This window comes from Rattus norvegicus, chromosome 15 (assembly GCF_021556685.1).
Source record: "Rattus norvegicus strain SHRSP/BbbUtx chromosome 15, alternate assembly SHRSP_T2T, whole genome shotgun sequence".
NCBI classification, from domain to species: Eukaryota; Metazoa; Chordata; class Mammalia; order Rodentia; family Muridae; genus Rattus; species Rattus norvegicus.
In genome coordinates this window covers 20,367,526-20,390,093 of record NC_141548.1, presented here as the reverse complement: position 1 = coordinate 20,390,093, position 22,568 = coordinate 20,367,526, and the positions used below count along the sequence as shown (strand labels likewise).

The following is a 22,568-nucleotide window of genomic DNA, read 5'->3' as shown; positions in this document are numbered from 1 at the left end:
CACACTGTAGACCAAATTTGAAACTTAAGAAAATAAAACAGAAGATAAGGGGGACCTCTTATAAGGCTTTCAGTGTCTGAGCACTCTTATTAAAAACGTCCCTTGCCAAAGTTGAAGCATGTTCGATCACATACGAATGAACTGAAGCCTGTTCAAACGACTTTTCTGGTGATAGCATAGGTAGGAGAAAGAGAAACGTGGACATTCTTACCTTTAAGGCTCCCGCTCTAGAGGGCCCTGCCTACCAAAGGTCACTCACTAATGAGCTAACCAGAGCAAGTAGTGTGTTGCTTGAGTGACAGCCCAGTTACCCCCAGCCCCTGAAGCAACCATATTACATTATATTGTTGACATAACAATGGCTGTGGGGGTGACCAGTGTGGGGGAAGAAACTTACTTGCCTAGAGTTTCAGCCTCTGCAAAAGAGCAGGCAAATGGAAAGAATTATGTTAAGAGTTCATGGTTATCTCGAACCCCTTCTATGATCCTCTTCTGTTCCTTCCTTCTAGCCCCTTTGAAGTTCAAGTTGGCCCTGAGGCAGGCATGCAGAAAGTCCGTGCATGGGGCCCTGGACTCCACGGTGGCATTGTTGGTCGGTCAGCAGACTTTGTGGTGGAATCCATTGGTTCTGAGGTCGGGACTCTGGGTAAGTAGAGGCAGCTGTCCCCACAGCTTCTTTAAGGCTAAGAGTCATGAGGTGGGCCTAGTGTTAGCTTCACGTGGCCTCCCAGCTACCCAAGACCTCCTCTGGATGCTGTATCGTTCTAGGTCTTCTTTTTCCTTCTTGCTTTCAGTTGTCCAATGCCTGTGGCATTTGATTATTTATTTATTCACCAGTTCCCTGGGAATGGGGCAGTGGTTTGCTAAACAGCGCATACAATATCACACTGGTAAACACTGGTAACTTACACTTAAATTAAATAGGTGCCTCGGTACAGCTAGCTGAAATTTGAAAAAGCAAATATATTATTTGGCACGAAGCTGAATATATTTTAAGTGGTTGCCTGACAAAATGTGTGATCGTTACAGATTAGAAGTCAAGCTTTTTCTAGAAAGGGCCACATACCCAGTCTCTTTTCCTTGGCTGTGACATGATCTCTGTCACAATTATGTGATTGCCATTGTGGCTTAGAAGCAGTTATTAAACACACAAATAAATGGGTATGCCTACTTTCCTGTAAAACTCTCTCTAGAGGAATAGGCAGTGAGCTGAATTTGGCCAGGGAGCTATATTTAATGACACCCATTTAGTTATAGCAACAAGCAAAAGAGGGAAAAATAGTAGGAATTATATATACTTTCCACCAGTAGGAAGATTAGTCACTTTGGAGCACGCTTGTAGTTTAAGGAAGTAATTAACCTTTTAGTCTTCTCTTAGGCCCCTTTCCTGTACACACTCATAGCTTTATACCTTTATGCCCCAGAGGAGTGGGGGTAGCTGTGGGATTTTGTTATGTTTCAGTCTATTCTTAGGCTTGCTAGTCATATCCAAGATCTTGTTATATGAACAGTGCTGAGTGTATAACCTCACTTAATTTACTCAGATAAAAACTCAGAAATGGGTTTAGACAAAGGAGTACTTGTTTAAGGCTTCTGGATATGTTGCTGTATATCCAATAGAAGGGTTTTTCTGGTCCTTGTATACCCCTGCCCCGTGTGCACCGCCTTCTGACTCTTCTGTCATCTGAAAACCAGAAATATCCGCCTCTAGTTAAGAACCAGTGACCTTGGTTTTTTGGAAGAGACACACTGGATTTCAGTTTTCTACTCACTACTTGCTTTCCAGGAGGCAGAGAACCGATGGTAGTAACCTAGGTTAGATAATTCTCACCATGTGTAACCAGGAAGGCCCTTCCGCCTTGTCCCCCAGGTTTTGCCATCGAAGGTCCTTCCCAGGCAAAAATCGAGTATGACGATCAGAACGATGGCTCATGTGACGTCAAATACTGGCCCAAGGAACCTGGAGAATATGCCGTTCACATCATGTGCGACGACGAAGACATCAGGGACAGCCCATACATGGCTTTCATCCATCCTGCCACAGGAGACTACAACCCAGATCTAGTGAGAGCACTCTCTTCTCTTATCCCTGTCTCCCCTGTGGCAGACAGGAATGGGTTAGATGTTGGGAGAGTCGTGTAACTCTCTGAGTCTCGGCATTTTCCTCTATGGACCAGGAGTGAGAGCATCTCTCCCAGAGCTTCTGGGATGGTTAAAGGACATGCCTGTCCTGTGGAAGAGGCTCATCTTGCCACCTTTTATAGCTACCTATAGACTACCGTCAATGGCCAACTTGTGGCACTTTCTTTGACCTGTGGTGGCTGCAACCTTCAGTCCCTCGAAGTGGGAGCCTTGCATTCAGGCACATCTAAAGATCTGCCAGAAACTAGAAATTCTTTCTGTCATTTCAGAGTACAGCAGGTAGCTGGGTTAGTTTGGGTTTTGTTTTAGAGTGTTTTCTTCTTCAAGGACAGCTAGTAGTGGTATTTATTTATTTATTTTTTTTTCGGAGCTGGGGACCGAACCCAGGGCCTTGCGGTTGCTAGGCAAGCGCTCTACCACTGAGCCAAATCCCCAACCCCAGTGGTGTTTATTTTTATTTAAGTTTCAGCCTACTTTGCGATTTTACTTCCGACTTCCATCCTTAACTAAGGGCCAGGCATTTTGTACACCCTCCCTTCCAGCCCATTCTTTAACTCAGAAAAACAAATCATTATTCGGTTTTTGCCTCAGGTCCAAGCATATGGGCCAGGTCTGGAGAAAACTGGTTGTACTATCAACAACCCAGCTGAGTTCATCGTAGATCCTAAGGATGCCGGGAACGCTCCCTTAAAGATACTGGCTCAGGTAAGTATCTGGGCCTGGGGCCGCTTGCCCTTGTCAGGTCAGAGGTATAACGTGAGGTGCTCAGTGTGTCTGGTCCTCCGCTCTCTCCCGCACACCGGGAGCAGTAATAGTATCCCACAGACAGTAAAAATTTAGATTATCGTGTATCTGATTTAGTTAAAATGAGCCGAAGGACTTCAACTCTGGGATTGAAATGAAGTGCTAAGTGGCGCTGGCTTTAAGCGGGAGAGAAGATAGCGTTTATTCTTAGTAATTATAAGTGAGTAAATGAAATTGGGCACAGCATGGACATGATCCCCGGTAATTAGGAGGCCCAAGGAAAGACACCGAGATCATCCTAAGTAAGCTGGTGATGCCTGTCGCGTTGGGGGGACGGTTTGGTTTTATTTGTTGTGAGAGCGCATAGCACACTGTAATCGCCGTATGGTTTTCTAAGACAAATTGGTGGTATCTTGGCCATCCGTAGAAGCCTCAGTGACCCCCTTTCAGCGGAGACACTTCGAGGAGTGCTTTGGTCCATGCTCTGGTTCTTTTGCAGGATGGGGAAGGCCAGCCCATTGACATCCAGATGAAAAGCCGGATGGATGGCACCTATGTCTGCTCCTATACCCCGGTCAAAGCTATCAAGCACACCATAGCTGTGGTCTGGGGAGGGGTGAACATACCACACAGCCCCTACAGGGTAAGTTGTGGTCATCCTGGTCATACGAGAAACCCTGGCTGTGTGTTGAGTCTGCACATTGTGTATTGATGACCAAGGCAGATGTATAGAAGAAAACCATTCTGGGTAGGCCTTGAAAAGAGACTTGTCCTAAAGGACAGAATACTCTGTAGACTTACAAAACGGCCATTTCTAGTCTTATGCTGGATCCTAGTTTCGACATAGATGTATTTTTCTGGGTTCATGTCTTTCCTAGGTCAACATTGGACAAGGTAGCCATCCCCAAAAGGTCAAAGTGTTTGGACCGGGCGTGGAGAGGAGTGGTCTGAAGGCAAACGAGCCTACTCACTTCACAGTGGATTGCACGGAGGCTGGGGAAGGTGAGCTTGGGTTTATCCACCCCAGTGATTGTCGCTCCTCTCAGAAGAGCATTCTTACAGCATCGGAGGGCAGAGAACTCTCCTAATGAGCTGTGTTGGCTCCTTGGCGATGTGTTAGCCAATCCTCTGTGCGACCTTTTCCAAAACGCTGATTTGCTACTTCTCCTTTCTGGGGTTGCCCTTGCTGTGTGCCAGCCCAAGCAGGAAGTGACTATGCAAGACGTGCCCTTGCTTGCGATCTGGTCCTAATAAGACGGTCTGTTCCAGGTGATGTCAGTGTTGGTATCAAGTGTGATGCCCGAGTGTTAAGTGATGATGAGGAAGACGTCGATTTCGACATTATTCACAATGCCAACGACACGTTCACAGTCAAATACGTGCCTCCTGCCCCTGGGCGATATACTATCAAGGTTCTCTTCGCATCGGAGGTATGTTGGGGCCTACAAGCGACAGAGTGGAGTGAGCCTTATGCATCCCTCCTTTTTGGATTGTTGTTTGTTCAGCAACTGAGAAAAGTGCTGAGAACTGAGAACTGTTTCTCTGTTTTCTTAAAACCAAAAGGGGTTGGGGGCGGGGGTGCTAAGCTGAGTTTTCACTCTTTTCTCTAGGCTGCAGCTGACTCGTTAAAAGCGTTCATTTACTAAGGGTTTGATTGAAAAGTTAGGCAACTTCTAGATGCACTTCACTTTGACCTCTTAGCAGTAACTCTGGTCTCTGCCCTTAAACTTTTATAGCAAGAGCTTTTCGAAGCATCAGCTGTGTTTAATGGTAGCCCTGTGAGGAGTACTCTGAAAACCAGGCGTTTTGAAATTCTAATGATCGAATTTAACTGTCTAAAAATCAGGAAGCTCAGCAGAGAGCAGTCTGTGCCTCAAGTTAATGATCCTAAGTTGGCATGACCTAGTTAACTTAATCTGCTTTCATTCTGATGGCCTGTAAATTCTGTGTGAACGATTACCGCCCATCTCATTGTTATTACTTCCTTGAAATCTTGACTCCTCACCCTACCACCATGCCCGGAGGTCATTTCCCACCTCCTAACCCTGCATATTGTCATTTTTTTACTTTATTCTAAGTGGTACTTTTTGTATCCTTTGTCCGCAAACATCTGGTGTCAAGACATGAGGGTACTTGTGCTGTTGGGGTTCCAGATCTGCACCTGTGTGTGCAGCCTTGCCCACAATCATGGAAGTTTCTTATCACTTCCTAAAACACTTGTCCTTTGGGTTTGGGCAGAAGGGTAAACTCTGACAGTGCTCTAGGAACCATCCTTCTGAGACATGTCTTTGCTTCAGGAAATCCCTGCCAGCCCTTTCAGAGTCAAAGTTGACCCTTCCCATGACGCCAGCAAGGTGAAGGCGGAAGGCCCTGGGTTGAGTAAAGCAGGTAAGGTGGTGGCGGGTAAGGCTGCCTCGACCTTTTCTGCAGTCAGTGGCACCGCGTGTGTTCTGTCTAGACCTAGAGTGGCTTATTATCTTCTTGGGGAAGCTCTGATGTGGCAGCCGCAGTGTGTGGCTGGCAGCCTAGTGGTGCCGTCAGACCTGTCAGACTGGTTCTAAAAGTGAAACCTCTCCAGCCAACCCCGTTTCCGTGTGTCCTTTCAGGTGTGGAAAATGGGAAGCCGACCCACTTCACTGTTCACACCAAGGGAGCCGGAAAAGCCCCGCTCAATGTGCAGTTCTCCAGCCCGGTCCCTGGGGAGGCAGTGAAGGACTTGGATATCATTGACAACTATGACTACTCCCATACTGTTAAATACACCCCAACCCAGCAGGTAGGCTCCTTCCTGACTCTTGCTTTTCTGCCTCCACACTTCCCCCACAGTGCTGTGCCTGAGGAGTGCCCCAGTGTGCTCTCACCCTCTCTGGGAGCCTGAGGAGTGCCCCAGTGTGCTCTCACCCTCTCTGGGAGCCTGAGGAGTGCCCCTGTGTGCTCTCATTCTGTCTGGGAGCCTGAGGGTGCTATGAGATTCCCAGAGAAGTAGGAAGGCAGCCCCACATCGCTACCTCAATTTGGGTTTTGTTTGTTTGTTTGTTTGTTTGTTTGTTTTAATCAGAGAAATACTAACTTCTTGTGTACAGAACTACCAGGTCTACTTTCTTACGCAGCTTCCCCTCCCCTGTTTCCCCTCCCCTGTCCCTCCGACTCCCAATCTTTTATTAATTATAGAAAGCTCCCTCACCTGCAGTTTCCTTCGCAGGCAGTTTCACATAGTTTACCCTTTTTTATGAGGTGTTTTAGTGGGATCTTTTCTCAAAGAGCCCATTCAGCTTTTTAATCCCAAGGGCCCAAAGCCCGCTCCGTTTAAGGCAGCAAATGACTCCCTTTTACAAAATGCAGGAATCCTGAAGAATTTTGCCGTTTAGGCAGATTTGTTATTTTATGCAGTCAGGGTCCAAAAGCCACCTTTTGCACACAAGTTTATTATGTCTATTTGCTTAATTTTTAAATTCATCCGTCTCGTGGCAAAAATGCCGTGCTGAGGTGCGCACTCGAGAAGAATGCGTGGTTTCCCACACTCTTTATCTTGCAAAGCTGGACTCCTGAGCCTGTCACAGGTCTTTAAAACTGTGTTTTGCTTCATGTTCACACCTCCAGAGTCAGCACGGCAGATGTCCTGGTGGGAGAGCCTGGGTTTTAGTGCTGTGTTAGAAACACTGACTCTGAGCTTCTAAGATGCTTTCATTTTGGAGGGAGGGACCCCCCCCCCCCCGGCCCTGTGAACAAGCCATTTGTAGGACAAGGGCTGGGCTGTCTTCAGAAACACTGTTCAGTTGTCTCTCTGCCCAAGTCCTCAGCAAGGGGCTGGTGGAAGTCAAGTGGGGAGGAGCAGGGTACTGTAAGAATGGGGAGCACAGGGTGTGCTTTAGGGGTTTCAGATCCTCAGAGTTAATACCTTTTCTATGGGATGTCTCTGACATTGAGAAGCATTCCCTGGGGTAACACCCGACATTATAGATGCGTGGCCTCCTACCTCCCGACTTTCTTCTTGTACTTTTAAGAAGTCCCACTGAGAGGTTCCTTATTAACAGCTGAACCACACATTTGTAGTTTGCTTGTGCTTGTGCCTTGTCAGAGGATGAAGTGATTAGCAGGAAGTTCTTTCTTACTGATGGTTCTGAGGACTGGTGGGGCCTTAGGCTAGGAGCTTGACAAGACTTTTGCTGCAGGTTGCCCGCATTCCTTGGGAGAAAGTACCAGAAGGCTATCTTAAAGATCACAAAGCCATAGGTGCTTTTCTGAACTTTTTATGACTTGGCTTTGACGTCTACTATCCATGTACCATATTTTCCGGTCTATTAGATGAGGTCTTTAGTAAGTTGCAGATACCAGGATGAAATCAGGGTTTGACTTGAACCCTCTAAAAGTAAAGCTGCCAATCAGGATACATCTCAAGAGGCCAAGCGTTGTTGCGTTTGAAGTGATGCTAGATTAGGAAACACTTTACTTCAGAATGACCCTGAGGGCGAGATCGTTTTGAGAGCTGTTGGAGGGCATGCTAAGAGGTCTAAGGATTCTGGTAGAGACTTGATATTAATGCCACCTCATGTAGACTGTGCATGGATCCTTCTCAGAGGCAAGCCTCATCCTTTCATCATTCTGTTTCCCTGTGGCAAAGAAAACAGGTGGCATGTCTCTTCCAGAACCGTGAGCTACCCACATGTCTTAGTTTTTTGTTTGTTTGGGTTTTTTTTTGTTTTTTGTTTTTTGTTTTGTTTTGTTTTGTTTTATTATTGCTGTGAAGAGACATCATCACCAAGGCAACTTATAGACAAAGTCATTTATTTCATTGGGGGCTTGCCTACAGTTTCAGAGGCTTAATCCATTACCATCATGATTCAGAACATGGCTCAGGTAGGCAAGCAAGCATGGCACTAGAATAGAAGCCGAGAGCTTACATCTGATCCAGAGGCAGCAGGCAGAAGAGAGGGTAAGACTAACCTGGCGTGGACTTGTGAAACCTCCAGGCCCACTCACAAGGGCACGCCTCCTCCAGCAAGGCCACACCTCCTAATCCTTCCTTTAAAATGAACCTATGAAGGTTATTCTCATGCAAGTCACCACAGCAAGGTAGGATAGCATTCACACACACACACACACACACACACCAGAACTGGCACTGTAAGTGCTCCCTGTGGATGAGCAGCTGGCTGAGGGAGAAAATGATAGAGTGCTTCTATTCACAAGTTGGCTGAGGAGCATTATAATCTGCTAGAAGAGTTGGGATGCACAGCCTGAATGAGTCCCTTTCACAGGAGGAACCCAAAGACCCAGATTGGGTGAAAGAAAATGTATCTGTCAGCCATGCTGTTGTGTGTGGTTAAGAGTCCTGGGCCCACCAGAGGACTGTCCCCTGTGTGGAGAAGGGGCATGCTCTGGAAACATGAGCATGCCTCCTTGTGATGAATTTTGGGGACCACTAGACTAGAAGTTTCCAGAAAGGCAGCCGTTTGTTGTGTAAGGAGAGGCACGGGTGCATCCAGGCCTAGATTTTTGTCCTTCCTCCTCAGAATGGGTTTGAAGAGCTTAAAGCCCTATGCCCTTGAGGAACCCAAGTCTTGACTGCTGACTTCTGTTTCCTGCTGGTGTCTGAATGGCAGTTTGCAGGTTCTCAGCTACAGTGGACAAATGATGTGAATGGTTAAATGCGTGGGTAGTGATACAGTGGTCAGAGCTGGTTTTGCCTCCAAGAAGTAGGCGTGATAGGTGGAGCTTCAGGATTCTCCCAGAGATCAGAAAAAGGCTTCATTTCACAGAGAGCCTGGGTTTTGCCCAAGGTCATTGCTTGTCTGCAATGTCGACTTAGGCTTCTCACCCCAGACCAACCGCCATGCGATGTCACTAGGTTTAAGCAGCCAGGTGTCCTATGAATGCCCTCACGAAACCCTGTGAGCTCACAAGCCTCCCAGGATAGCCGTCCCTGTGTTGAAATGTCCTCAACAAAGTGGTGGTGTCTCTCGGGACTCTAGAGGAGAGTTACCCAACACAGTGGGGATGGTGTCTCGCAGAGGTCTCCAAAGTGGAGGGGCCTGCAGAAGGCTCTCTTGCTCCATCTTCTAGGCTGTCGGGTTGGCGTGTTTGTCGTCTTCTGATTAAAGACTGGGTCTCAGAAGCATGTTGGGAGAAACAGAAAGCTGCTGTGCAGACAGCTTCATCTTGGTGGGACACACAGGTGCTCGCAGACTTAGACAGTCCTGTGGGAGAAAAGTTCAATTTGTTTTTACCTTAGTCTCAGAAAAAAACTGGAAATGCATAGGGATTGCAGCTTTAAGTCTCCATGGCTACACTCACCCACTCCCAAGGCAGAGTTCATTTCCTATCTGACTTTTGTGTCGGTTCTGAGAGTGGAAAGGAAGCTCCTTTCTCTTATGAGCTGGGAGGGGACTTTTCTTTTGCTCTAGCACTTCAGGGAAATCCAGAAAATCTACCAGGGAGGGGAGTGCTCTCTTACCAAGATGCCTGGTTAGCCTTGAAGTTGACCTTAGGGTTAGCCTAGCACCCAAGGAGTTAAGGGGAAATGGAGGCTCGGGAGAACTGGCAATATTGGGACTATTGCAGTGGTTGCAATAACGAATCAGTGTTTCTTTAAGCATTAGAGGAGACCTTTCGTGTCCCTTGGCTGGCTCTCAGCTCTGTAGAATTTGACCTATGCACATTTCGGCATGAAATGTTAGACCCTTAAGGTCGGCCAGTTAGTTGATTTTTGTGCAGCGCATTAAAACGCCTCCAAAATCAATTCCTCCTCCTTCGTTGCTGCAGCCATCCCTCCTCCCCTTGGCTCTCTCTTTCCCTTCTTTATTTACAAAAGGAATGTGAGAAAATATACATCAGGCCAAAAGCTACACCCTTTTAACACTCGATCGGTGACAGCGTTTCGCAGGGCCTGTGAGCCACAGAGCCTGCTGGATTGTCTGGGGACTCCTCTCACTCTCCCACACACTCTGTTATTCCTGGACCTAGAGGCGAGGACAACATGGATCTGCTGAGATTGCAGTAGGCTTTCGTGGAGCCTTGCCGTGGAGGGGGGAGTAGGCAGCTGAATGTGGAGAGAGGAAGTCAGCAGTGAGCTGGCTCAGGACCTGTGGACAAAGAGCAACAGCTGCAGGGTTGTGTAGCCATCGGGGCTTCCAGCGAGGGGCCCTGCCAGTCTTCCAGCATGGTTTTATTTCCTTCCCTGGAATTAGTGTCTCTGTGCTGATCTAAGAACACTCCTGTGAGCACCCCCCACCTTGAGTGGCCCTGTGTCCCGAAACTGAATGCCTAGGCATTGAAGAACTGGTTCTGTTGGTTGGAGCCCCGTGGCTGTACCCATCCGTAGCCGGGGTTGGCTTGTGGCAGGTGGTGAGGGTGCTATGGCAGAGCAAAGAAGATAAGGGTTTAGATGCCAGGAGTGTGAATCCAGTGTGTTGAGGGCACGTTCCACTGACCCTCTGAACCAAGGAGTTTCTTCTTACAAAGTGAGAGGCAGCAGTAAGAAGATCTACTCCTTGGATCTATTTTGTGATTTTTGATTTGAGGAAATAACACAAACGTTCATAGCACAAGCCCGGCAGTAGTCCCCAGCCTACTATCCCTGTCTACTTTTATTTGATTTTTATATTGTTTTGTCATGTGTTTCAAAAAACTTAGCGCGTGTATTTAAGCTGTTTCCTGAAGCCAGTAAGAGTCCAACTGGATACAGCTGGGTTGGCGGAATGCTTGCCTGGCAGTCATGAAGCCATGGGTTTGATCCTCAGCGATGCATTAACTAGATGTTGTAGCACACATACCTATTGAAAGTTACAGGTTATCGTCTGCCGCATAGCAAGTTCTAAGACACGCTGAAACACACGAGGCCCAAGAAAAACTAATTAAAACTGGGTTAGTGAATTCAAGTTTGTTGTGCCCCTGGGAGGAATGAAGGTTCAGGGGGGGAGAGGAGGGACAGTTCAATGCGTTTCTGTTCTACCAAGAAGTATACTCCTTTTTCTCTCTCATTCCAGGGCAACATGCAGGTCCTGGTGACTTATGGTGGCGACCCCATTCCCAAAAGTCCTTTCACTGTGGGCGTTGCCGCGCCGCTGGATCTGAGCAAGATAAAAATCAACGGACTAGAAAACAGTAAGTCATTTGGCTCCCTGCAAAACATGCGGTTTTCAGAGAAACTAACTCTGTCCTAGAGAGATGTCGCAGTGGACAGTCTTGGCCCTGAACGAGAACTGGGCTCTGACAAGCCTGCCACGTACGCTCAGCAGGCTTCCTCATCTGTGAGCGGGCATGGGGTGTCTGGGGACACTTAGACTCATGGAGGCATTGTAAAAAAAAATTGAATGAGGTAATAATGCAGAAACTGGCATGTTGTCAGCCTGCTGATGTTACCACAGGAAGTTTTCATTAAGAGGGAGGCTGGGGAGAAGGCTGGCCTTTGGATGAGAGTCACACTGTGCCCACCATCTTGGGCATCTGCATCACATTAAGGCCAATGGCCGTAATAGGAATCAACTCCTTGGCACTTAGAAGCCACAGCCCTCCTCCTGTCCTTGCCCTCGAGCACATTATGCATCTTACCTCATTTTATATTGTCACGCGTGCACTGTGACATCAGTCTGCTCACGGTAGAATTTAAAGGTTGGTTTGTTTGTCTTTTTAAAGATTTTACTTATTTATTCATTATATATAATAAGTACACTGCAGCTGTCTTCAGACACAACAGAAGAGGGCATCGGATCCGATTATAGGTGGTTGTGAGCCACCGTGTGGTTGCTGGGAATTGAACTCAGGACCCCTGGAAGAGCAGTCAGTCTGGAGCCATCTCTCCAGCCCTGTTTGTTTTTGTGGTTCTGAGACTATAGTCCGGGCTTTTGTGCATGCTGGGCAAGCACTCCATCCCTTTGTGCTTTGTTTGTTTGTTTCTTTCTTTATGGAGATCTTCCAGCATAAGAAACTAGTACAGTATGTGTACAAAGACACTTATGCTCTTTGGCTTGTGCTGCCTTTTAGGGTCAGTGATACATTTTGGAAATCCTAACACAATTCGGTCATCTTTGTTAGTATTAACTGCTTGGGGATTCCCAAACTTAGATATCTGTCCCTCAGTAATGTATGCTTACCTGATTTCAGGGGCGTCAGGTCAGCAGAACAAGTCTTCACGCCTAGGCTAAACTCCAGGTTAACCCCCTCTGAAACTTCCCTCGGGGCTCAGCTAGCCTTCAGTGAGAATGCTCATTGGCTGTGCCCTGCATGCTCTTGTGAGGGAAACTCTCTCACTTTCTGGAAGCTGCTAAGTGGGAGCTCAGGGTGCTGGCTTTTGTGGCTGGGGATACCCAGCTATGAGTATGTGAAAGACTTCGAAAAGGTTCCCCTTGCATCTTCTTTCCCCGAAACACTGAGACTGACTTTGGGCTCCAGAGCAGGAAGAACAGGGTGCCTGTTAGGGAACACCTAGCTGTGGACAGCTGTGCTGGCCTCAACAGGCTCCTCAGTATGTCCCCAGAGTCAAGATTTGCCTGAGTTGTAGCAGCAGCATAGTATATTCCCAGTGCCTTTGTCTTGGCTAAAACCCTTTCCTGTCTCTGTCAAAATGACACCTGGCTTTTCTATAGCCTTGCCTTGCAACAAGTGTTTTAAGATTTAGTTTTATTACTTTTAAATTTAATTATATATATTAAATATATACATAAAATCAAGGGAGAGGGTTATATGCATCTGAAAGCAGGTGCCTGGAAAGACTGGAAGAGACTGTCCATCTCCTAGAGCTGTAGTTACAGGCAGCTTGGGCTTCCCGATTTGGATGCTGGGAACTGAACTCCAGTTTCTGCTAAATTAGTATGTGCTCTGGATCACTGGGTCCCCTTTGTACCCCTACCCTTTTAAATGTGCAAGGTCTTGCTATGTGACCCAGAGGCTGTTTAAAAGACATCAAAGTTAATTCTCAGAATTCGCCAGCTTTGTGACTTCTGCCTTCTTGTGGGTTGGGGGTGGTAATAGGATTGAGTTTTCTGCCCGGAGTTAGTAAATAAAGCATTGACTTAAATTAAGGATGTGTTTACATACAAAATTATCACCTCAAGGAAGTGAGGAATCAGGCAGTGTTGGACTATACTGTAATTATAATCTTTGAAATCTATGTTTAAATGCTAGCTTTGGGATCTGCTAGATATGTTGTCGCAGACGATTTACTTAACTTCTTGGGGCCTCAGTTTCCCCATGTGTAAAGCCCACTGCTGTTAAGTAACAGCCCATAGAGTTATTGTGTGAGTTGAAGGAGACAATGTACAGCGTTTGTGACTGGCATAGAAATTGTTTAGTAAACAATTCAGTGTTAACGATGCATTGCAGTGTGTAAATGTCATTGTATTAGTCCTGCTTCTAGACCTCTGAGTCAGCTGCTACTCCTTGCAGTAACTCAGGTAAAAACACCGTGTCCAATGGGCCATCTTTACCTTGCTCTCTTTTTTCACTTGCTGCTGACAGGGGTCATCCCCTCACTCTAGCTTTTCTCCCTTTCTTCAGGAGTTGAGGTTGGGAAGGACCAGGAATTTGCCATTGACACCAACGGGGCAGGAGGCCAGGGGAAGCTGGATGTGACGATCCTGAGCCCTTCTCGGAAGGTGGTGCCATGCTTGGTAGCACCAGTGGCTGGCAGAGAATGCAGCACAGCCAAATTCATCCCTCGGGAAGAGGGGCTGTTTGCTGTAGACGTGACCTATGACGGACACCCAGTGCCGGGGAGCCCCTACACTGTGGAGGCCTCACTGCCACCAGATCCCACCAAGGTCAGTTTGGGGTTGCTCTGATGTTTGCCAAATATGACTTGGAGTTCTCTGGTCCTACCTGGGACGGATACATGGAAAGTCTTTTGGTGGTGAATGTGAGCTCTCAATGGCTGACTGATGTAATTCTGTGTGCCGAGTTCGCTCAATAGCTGATCCACCCTCTGTTCTTGTTTGTTCTCTGTTTGTAATACTTTCCTGAGAGACCTTTCCTTTACTGGTTAGCATAATAATGGTACTACCCAGCTTGTAGGGATGGGTGAGACTGTGGAGGCCTCAGCGCAGTGACCTTTACACAGATTTACACAGACTGAGTTCGCCCTACAGAAACTATCTTAGCAGACATAAAAATATGTTACCCTTATCCTTGGTCTTTTTGATTCAAATGATTTGGGAATATTTCTAGCAGTGAGTGAGAGGTAATTCTATAAAATTAGCTCTTCTAATTTTAGGCAAGACTTATTGACAGATATGTAAGAGTCCAAGATGTGAACTAATTTCTTCAGGCCCACCGTGCTTTGTGCGGGCGGGTGTGTGAGTGTGTGTGTGTGTGTGTGTGTGTGTGTGTGTGTGTGTGTGTGTGCGCGCGCGCGCACGTGCGCACAGGCATCGGTGCAAGAGACAGTCTGCCCCCAGGGATATGAGATACTGACATGCTTTTGTGTGATTGTGGTCACAAGTGTTGAAAGCAGGACTGACTGACTGGTCAGCAATAGCAGCTACAGATTGGATTTAATTTTTTATTGCTCTTTGTTCAAATAGGTGAAGGCCCACGGTCCTGGCCTTGAAGGAGGTCTTGTAGGCAAGCCCGCAGAGTTCACCATTGACACTAAAGGAGCTGGAACTGGAGGTTTGGGCCTCACTGTGGAAGGTCCGTGTGAGGCCAAAATCGAATGCTCTGATAATGGCGATGGGACCTGCTCCGTCTCTTACCTTCCCACGAAACCTGGAGAATACTTTGTCAACATTCTTTTCGAAGAAGTCCATATTCCCGGGTCTCCCTTCAAAGCCGACATTGAGATGCCATTTGACCCCTCTAAGGTTGTAGCCTCAGGACCAGGACTCGAACATGGAAAAGTGGGTGAACCTGGAATCCTTTGCGTTGATTGTTCAGAAGCAGGGCCTGGGACTCTGGGCCTTGAAGCGGTCTCAGACTCAGGTGCGAAAGCCGAGGTGTCCATCCAGAACAACAAAGATGGCAGCTACGCTGTGACCTATGTGCCTCTGACGGCCGGCATGTACACCCTGACCATGAAGTATGGTGGTGAGCTTGTACCACAATTCCCCACCTGGGTCAAGGTGGAGCCCACCGTCGACACGAGTGGGATCAAAGCCTTTGGGCCAGGAATCGAAGGCAAAGGTAAGTCCGCCAGGGGATGGCTCTCTCACCTCTAGCCTCTTCCTCATGTGGGCGATGGGGTGGGGTAGGGGAGTGCAAGTAGGGGAAGAAGGGGATCATGCTGTTTCCAGAGGTAATACTCCATCCAGACCCCATTTTTATGTTTCTCCCTGATAAGTGGGGCCTAGGATTCTTGGCAAATTTTCAAGTTGCTATGGAAAAGCCAGAAATTTTGTTGTTGTTGTTGTTGTTGTTGTTGTTGTTGTTTTAAAGATTTATTTATTTATTCTATATAAGTACACTGTCACTGTCTTCAGACTCACCAGAAGAGGGCATCGGATCCCATTACAGATGGTTGCGAGCCACCATGTGGTTGCTGGGAATTGAACTCAGGACTTCTGGAAGACCAGTCAGTGCTCTTAACCACTGAGCCATCTCTCCAGCCCCTGTTAATAGTTTTTTAATGTCTCTGGGTCCAAGTTGGAATGAAATGATGTAAAATGTGTTTAATAATACATAGAGGGCAAAGGTAGGCTGCCATAGCCCTTGTCCTTGATGCCTTTGTTTTCATTTTGAGACAGGGTCTCACTGTACACTCACAGCCCTCCTGCTTCCCTCTCTTGAGTGGCTAAAATTCCAGGCATGCACCACTGCCCTGACCTGATCCCCATCTTTGAGAAGTTGTGTTGTCACTTGGCCAAGTCTACCTTGACTTTCGCAGTCAGCAAAACTACCCTAAAGGCACCAGCTATACTTAACATATTCCAGAGTGTGAAGATCTTCATTTGTGGGTTTGCTTGGGCTCACCATGACATTCTTATCTATGTGGTTGTTCCACAGATGTGTTCCGGGAGGCCACAACAGACTTCACAGTTGACGCTAGGCCCCTTACCCAGGTTGGAGGTGACCACATCAAAGCTCACATTGCCAACCCGTCAGGGGCCTCAACCGAGTGCTTCGTCAAGGACAATGCTGATGGGACCTATCAAGTAGAATACACACCATTTGAGAAAGGTGCGTCTTCCCTTCTGTGCTTGTGACTCTTTCATTCAGAGACATTTGTTCCCAGTGGCTGTAAAAGTTAGGGTTCATTGCTCGGGGGAGGGTATACAACACATGAACAAAAAGCATAGATGGTTTCTGATTTGGGGTGTGTGTGTGTGTGTGTGTGTACACATGCATGTGTGCTTATGGTGGGCAGAAGGAGGCATTAGAGTCCCTGGAGCTAGAGTTATAGCTGGTGGTGAACCAACTAACGTAGGAGCTGGGACCTTTCGGCCAGTCCACTACAAGAGCAGTGCATGGTCCTAACCACTGAGCCACCTGTCCAGCCCTATGTTACTATGTTTTTAATCTACTCTTTCCAAGTAGCAGCCAGAGTTCTAACTATAAGTATCAGATAAGAGTGTGAAGCAATTACATTGTACGCAAGTGACCTGGGTTTTGTTGTTGTTGTTATTGTTTGTTTCTGGGCAGGTTTCCATGTAGTAGAGGTGACATACGATGATGCGCCCATCCCAAACAGCCCATTCAAAGTGGCTGTCAATGAAGGCTGCCAGCCATCTCGGGTCCATGCCCAAGGCCCTGGGCTGAAAGAGGCTTTCACCAACAAGCCTAATGTCTTCACAGTGGTGACCAGGTAGGCAGGGGCCCAAGTTCAGGGTATCGATCCCTACATAGTGAATCGATTAACAAAGAAAAAAAAAAAGGTTTTTAAGTCTGAGGCCAATCCGAGCTACAGAATTGAGACCCTGTCTCAAGGTAGAAAGAAAGTTGTAGCTGTGCCCTACTTATTTGTCATGGTCTTTCAACTTCCAGGAAGATTCATCTCAAAAGATAAACATTCTTTTGTCAAGAGTTATGTTACAGACAATGGCAAGGTGTATCTAAAAGTACATCAGACATGATAACTAATTAAGATAATAATCATAAGCACACCACAGGATAGACATTCTTTAACTTCATGATGCAGAAGTATGTAGCCAATGCTATATGTATAAGAGATACTCAAAACATTCCTGTTACAGTTTATTCAGAAGGGATATGCCAGAGGATCAGTGACAGAGCACAGGCTCAGTCCCCTAAGGTACACACTCACACTGTATTTGTCTTTGGACCCTCTACCATAGGCAGGCTCTCAACTTGTGGGTCGTTACCCTTTGGGGGTCACACATCGTGTTTACATATGATTCATCAAATTAAAGTTATGAAGTAGCAGTGAAATAATGGTTTATGGTGAGGGGCTCGCCGCACCATGAGGAGCTATATTAAAGGGTCACAGCATGAGGAAGGGCGAGAACCCACTCATCTTTACTAAACGTCTGAGAAATTCCTGCCCGAGAGGTATCGCCGCACTAGTGGTATCACGTTAATGGAATAGAATGGCTTATAGAGTGTCCATAAGCGAGTTCTGGCGGTAAGCGGACCGGCACGGGCTGACCTCACATTCCACTTTCCCACTCTTTCCAGGGGAGCGGGGATCGGTGGGCTTGGCATCACTGTGGAGGGGCCGTCGGAGTCAAAGATAAACTGCAGAGACAACAAAGACGGCAGCTGCAGCGCGGAGTACATCCCGTTTGCGCCTGGGGATTACGACGTTAATATCACATACGGAGGCGTCCACATCCCTGGTGAGCTGTCCCTTGGGTAGTGGTTCGAAGAGTAAATGGTAATCATGGGAAAACAGATTTGGTTTTGCCCCATCTCCCTTTAGTAGAAAGAACAGTTTGGTTTTGGAGAAACCTTAAGTAAGGACCACAGCACCAAGAACACTACTAAGTCCCCAGTTGAACCCAGCAACAGGGTAGAAAGCATTGGCTTGGGCTTTCTGGTAGAGGCGCTCATGTGACTTGTTTTCTGATTTAAGCAGAAGTTCATTGCTTACAAAATTCAAAATCTCTCTTTTTAAATGATGTAGTAGTAGTAGTAGTAGTAGTAGTAGTAGTAGTTGTTGTTGTTGTTCTTGTTGTTCTTGTTGTTGCAGGAGCTTAGCTACTGCATGTGCTACATGCATGTGCATGCAGCTGTCCGTAGAAGCCAGGGGATTTTGAATCCGCTGGAACTGGAGTGACAGCAGTTCTGAGCCACCCTATACGGGTGCCAGGAATTGAACCCAAGTTCTCAGGGTGCTCTTAATCCCTGAGCCATTCCTTCAGCCCCGAAACTTTGGAGGCTTGGCTCTTACTCATTTAATTTATGTATCTTACTTTTTTCTTTGCCCTGTTAATCCTGGTGGGTGACAACACACACGAATAATATAAATTATTACTTATTAGTTTGCTTTCTGTTTAGTGATCTATATCTTTAGTGTAAAACAGGGTCTCTCATCTCTGACCGTGCTAGTATGTCTATACAAGCTTTAGTAGTTCAAAACAACTAGTTTCTCCTCAAGCCTGTGCTTGCTACTCTTATCAATATGGTGGCTGGCCTGTTGGTCTGTTTGTTTTTAGCCCTTCATATAGAGAATTTCAGCTACAAAAAGACAGACAAAGCTCCCACTCTGGAGCAACTACATTGATACAACTAAACTTTGTGCACACTGATAGGAAGCAAGGGAATGGGGAGAAGGGACAGAATGGGGTTATAAGGCCCCTTTTTGTGCCCTGCCCCCGGGCAGTGTGTGCTATGGCAGAGTCCAGCACCAAGAATGAGCAGAAGGTTGTCTCCAGGGAAGATGTCTGTGTCTCCCACCAAGCAGGTAGTTCTGCTGGCTTCTGTGTGCTTCTGCTGTGGGACAGTACTGTGCTGCTCTGGCTTTTCAGAAAGTGCTGAATGCCATGAGCGTTGGCATTCCCTGCAAAAGGGAGCTGTTTGTTAGCACTAAACAAATGATTATAACAACAAAAGCTGCCCAGAGCTGAGTATCCAGAATTATCCCATGCAGAGGCTCTTCTGAGTGTCATGTTATCTAGCCAGGACAGCCCCCGAGATCCAAAGCGTCCGGTGACCTGCCAGTATCTTGGGGATTTGGATGATTAAATTCAGGTTTTTCTAACCTGATACAAACCTCTGACTTGGAATCTTCCTGCCTCGGGCTCTTACGTGCCAGGCAGTGGTAATATTTCAAACAGAATACCCCATCTTACTTACGTTAACTTAACTGGTTTCCTGCAGTGACCCAGCTGCAGTCTTGGTGGTAGACCAGTTGGTTAATTGGGATTCGTGAAGGGTTGTGGTCAGTTGGTGATGTCTACCTGGAACAGAAAGCAGGGGGTTGGCAGATGATGGCATCGGAACATGGTAGACCATTGTGTTCTGCTTCAAGGTTGCTCTCAGGCGGAGTTGAGACAATTTCCAGGTTCAGACTTAGTGACTGGCCACAGAGATAGTCTGCTGTTACTTGTTAATGTTGGAGCTCTCCATTTTCACCCCCCCAAGTAAATCGCTCTCCTGTTCTCTAAGCCCTAGCATGGAAGGTGGTGCTGGTCTTTGCCAGGGTCTCGGTTCTTCCTGCAGGTATATTTATCACCCCTGATTCTGCTAAGCGGAAGCTTTCCGAGATAGCCAGCAGAGACATTTACTTCCCTGGCAGGTGTCTGACCCTCGCCATACCTTGTGAAATGTGCAGGCAGCAGATGATACTCCGAGCTCTTTGGCAACAGACCCGGCAGCCTGAGGCTACTGGGGACACTGGTGTACCTGCTGTGTGAGAAGTCCTGTGTGGGCCATCCTGGTTCCGCCCTTGTTTTTTCTTAATGCTTCACTTACAAATCTTGGTTTCCCTGGATTCACTGTGTCTTACCAGTCTTTGTATTTGATGTCATTAAAAAGCGACAGGTCATTCATGCAGCATAGCACGACTTATCGTTAGAGAAACAAAGGCTTTACCAGAGGAGTGTGGAACCAGGCGATCGATCATGTGTGCTCAGAATGTGCTGGCTTCCCTGGGAGGGAGAGAGAGTGAGACCCACACACTCTTTTCTGCTCTTCTGTGTATACCCCTCTCACCAAACTGCTTGCTTCCCTTCTTTCAAGAGCCTTTCTTCTCCCTCCTCTCCATGCCTCTGCATGAGTGGACCCCTCTGCCCCCCTCTTCTCTCCTATGTTTCAGGCTCTGTCTCCTCCTCAGTTTCCCTGTGAACTCTAGAACTCCCTCCCCGCAGCCAGAGACATTGCTTGTCTCGGTGTCATGCTTCTTGGTCGAGATAGCTCCTTTGAGCTGAAAGGTCAGCATCTTGTTTGCTTTCCTGGGAATTCCCCCAAGTGTCGCTTCCCTGGAGTGGTAGCTGCCTTCTTTCTCTCACATCATTTCTCGGGTCCTAGTGGACATCTCTCTCTGGTCTCCTGCCCACCATGTTCCTCGTCTCCTACATGCTCTGCCTTGCATGCCTTCCAGTGAATGCCAGCCACACAGAACGTTAGAAGATTGTGCTCCCGTCACCCCACTTTGGCTTCCTGGAAGGTTCACGGAGGCCCCAGATCCTTCATGTGATTAGTGCTACAGGACAGGAGTGGGAATAACAGTGGGTACATTGCTGCGCCCACAGTGAGGCAGGCCGAGCTGACTGAGGCTCAGGTGGTCAGGGTCCAGGTAGAGCAGCACTGTGGTTTTGGGTCTGCACAGGGTGCTCTCTGGATTGCTTCATACTCATAACCCTGTGACTCTTCCAGGCAGCCCCTTCAGAGTGCCTTCGAAAGATGTCGTGGATCCCAGCAAGGTCAAAATTGCTGGCCCCGGTCTGAGCTCCTGTGTCCGAGCATGCATCCCACAGTCCTTCACGGTGGACACCAGCAAGGCTGGCCTGGCTCCACTGGAAGTGAGGGTCATGGGCCCAAGAGGTGAGTCCGCATCCTGCCTGCCACCTACATTCACCCACTATGGCCTAGAGCAGATTCTATCTGTCTTTCTTTCTTTCTTTTTTTTTTTTTTTTTAAGATTTATTCATTTATTTCATGTATGTGAAAGACGCTGTGACACACCAGAAGAGGACATCAGATTCCCATTACAGATGGTTGTGAACCACCATGTGGTTGCTGGGACTTGAACTCAGGCCCTCTGGAAGAGCAGTCAGGGCTCTTAACTACTGAGCCATCTCTCCAGCCCGAGCAGATTCTTTTTCTGCGATTGTTCATGACCTTTTAGTTAAATACTCTCAACTCATGTACTGTTCCCCAGTCTAGCTAAGCCTGCAGGAGAGCCTACTTAAAAGTTGGTGTATTATATTTCCATAAGTCCGTTTCTCCTGTTAATAACATAGTCCTAAATTTCTTTTTATAATTTTACTTATTTCATGGTGCTGAAGACCAAACCCTGAGTCTTACCCTTGTCAAAAGGGTGTCCTGTTGGCTAGCTTACATCCCAGGCTTTGGTTTTTCCAAATGTGGGCTGTAAGTAACCCAGACAGGCTTTGAACTGGCAGTCCTCCTACTTCTGCTGCCTGAGTACTAGAACATCAAGAATGTATATAAAAACATCACTTTCCCAAGAAGCTTGTTGAAGGAGGGGCTATACGGACTTTAATATGCACTGTCCACCCAGCTGTGCCATCACCTGCTTAGCATGTGGGAGGTGCCAGGGGTTTGGTCTGCATATGAGCAGGAGGTAGGGCCTGAAGAGGATCCCTCTGAGTTGCTCAGTATTACCACGGAATCTTGTCAGGGTTATATTATAGCTTTGTCATTGTCTCAACTCCCTGGAGAGGGGGTCTCTTGGGGACTGAGTTTTGTTGGCAGTTGGCCCGCACTGCTGACAACCTGGAATTAAGGTTTCAGGTGACTAGCGGGCCATTCGGGGACAAACCTGAACTACTGAAACCTGTTGCCATATTTCTTCCAGTATTTAATGTGTACCTTTCTTTCCATATAAAATAGTGTGCCTGATTTCTTAAGTAATCTAGGCTTCTCTCCCTCCTCCTGCCCCCGCCTGCCCCTGTGATGTGTCTGTGGCTTCCAGAAGTAGCGAGCTGAGACTTCCTCCTTTGAACCTCTCCTTAGTAGAGTTCAGCAAGAGGTTCTCCCTTTGAAGCTCAGGGCAAGAGTGGTCTGGAAGAATGAGGTCATGGGATGTGCTTGCCCTAAGCGAAGTTTCTGAACATCGTGTGTGTGTGTGTGTGTGTGTGTGTGTGTGTGTGTGTGTGTGTGTGTGTGTGTGTGTGTGTATGTGTCCCCGTGTCTGTCCGTGTGTGTGTGTCTGTGTGAGGATTGCTTACATAGCAGCCTCTAATTTGGAGGACTTCTCAAGTAAACGGCCTTGTAATTTTAGCTGATGCAGTAGATTCCCAGTCATAGCAGAGTCCCTTGAAAGCCATTTGAGTTCTTTAAAGCTGACCCAAAGGTCACCATGATAGAGACACAGGTTTGAGGTTTGTGTGCTCCCATTAGCAGCTGCTTTCAATTATGTACCTTGTACGCCTCTAGCCTAGCCCCACCTCTAAAACTGCCTTGTCCCTTACTTTACCTGCTCTGCTCAATGAGCACGCACCCTGCCCTGATTAGCCTCCCTTGCCACTGACCCCTCCTTGACCTCGGGCTCAGGGTCTAGAATCTACCAATCTAGTGCATGCCTTAGCATCCTTTTAAACCATCACCCATAGCATCCCATTGATCGCTCTCTTGTTCCATGAGATTGGCACCCTTACCTGCTCTGTAAC

At 47.3% G+C, this 22,568-nt stretch overlaps 1 protein-coding gene across 6 annotated transcripts in view; it reads left to right on the top strand.

Annotated features, from left to right (window-relative positions):
* Positions 1–22,568, top strand: part of Flnb (filamin B) — a 133,087-nt gene that overhangs the window by 73,283 nt on the left and 37,236 nt on the right. For all 6 annotated transcript variants that reach the window (XM_087585931.1, NM_001107288.2, XM_087585930.1 and 3 more), the window contains 15 exon segments: positions 510–646; positions 1,871–2,064; positions 2,734–2,847; positions 3,386–3,529; positions 3,765–3,888; positions 4,156–4,316; positions 5,184–5,274; positions 5,493–5,662; positions 10,872–10,989; positions 13,381–13,643; positions 14,403–15,000; positions 15,820–15,993; positions 16,456–16,618; positions 17,449–17,609; positions 20,590–20,757. In XM_087585931.1, the coding sequence (XP_087442057.1) occupies positions 510–646; positions 1,871–2,064; positions 2,734–2,847; positions 3,386–3,529; positions 3,765–3,888; positions 4,156–4,316; positions 5,184–5,274; positions 5,493–5,662; positions 10,872–10,989; positions 13,381–13,643; positions 14,403–15,000; positions 15,820–15,993; positions 16,456–16,618; positions 17,449–17,609; positions 20,590–20,757 (2,780 nt within the window).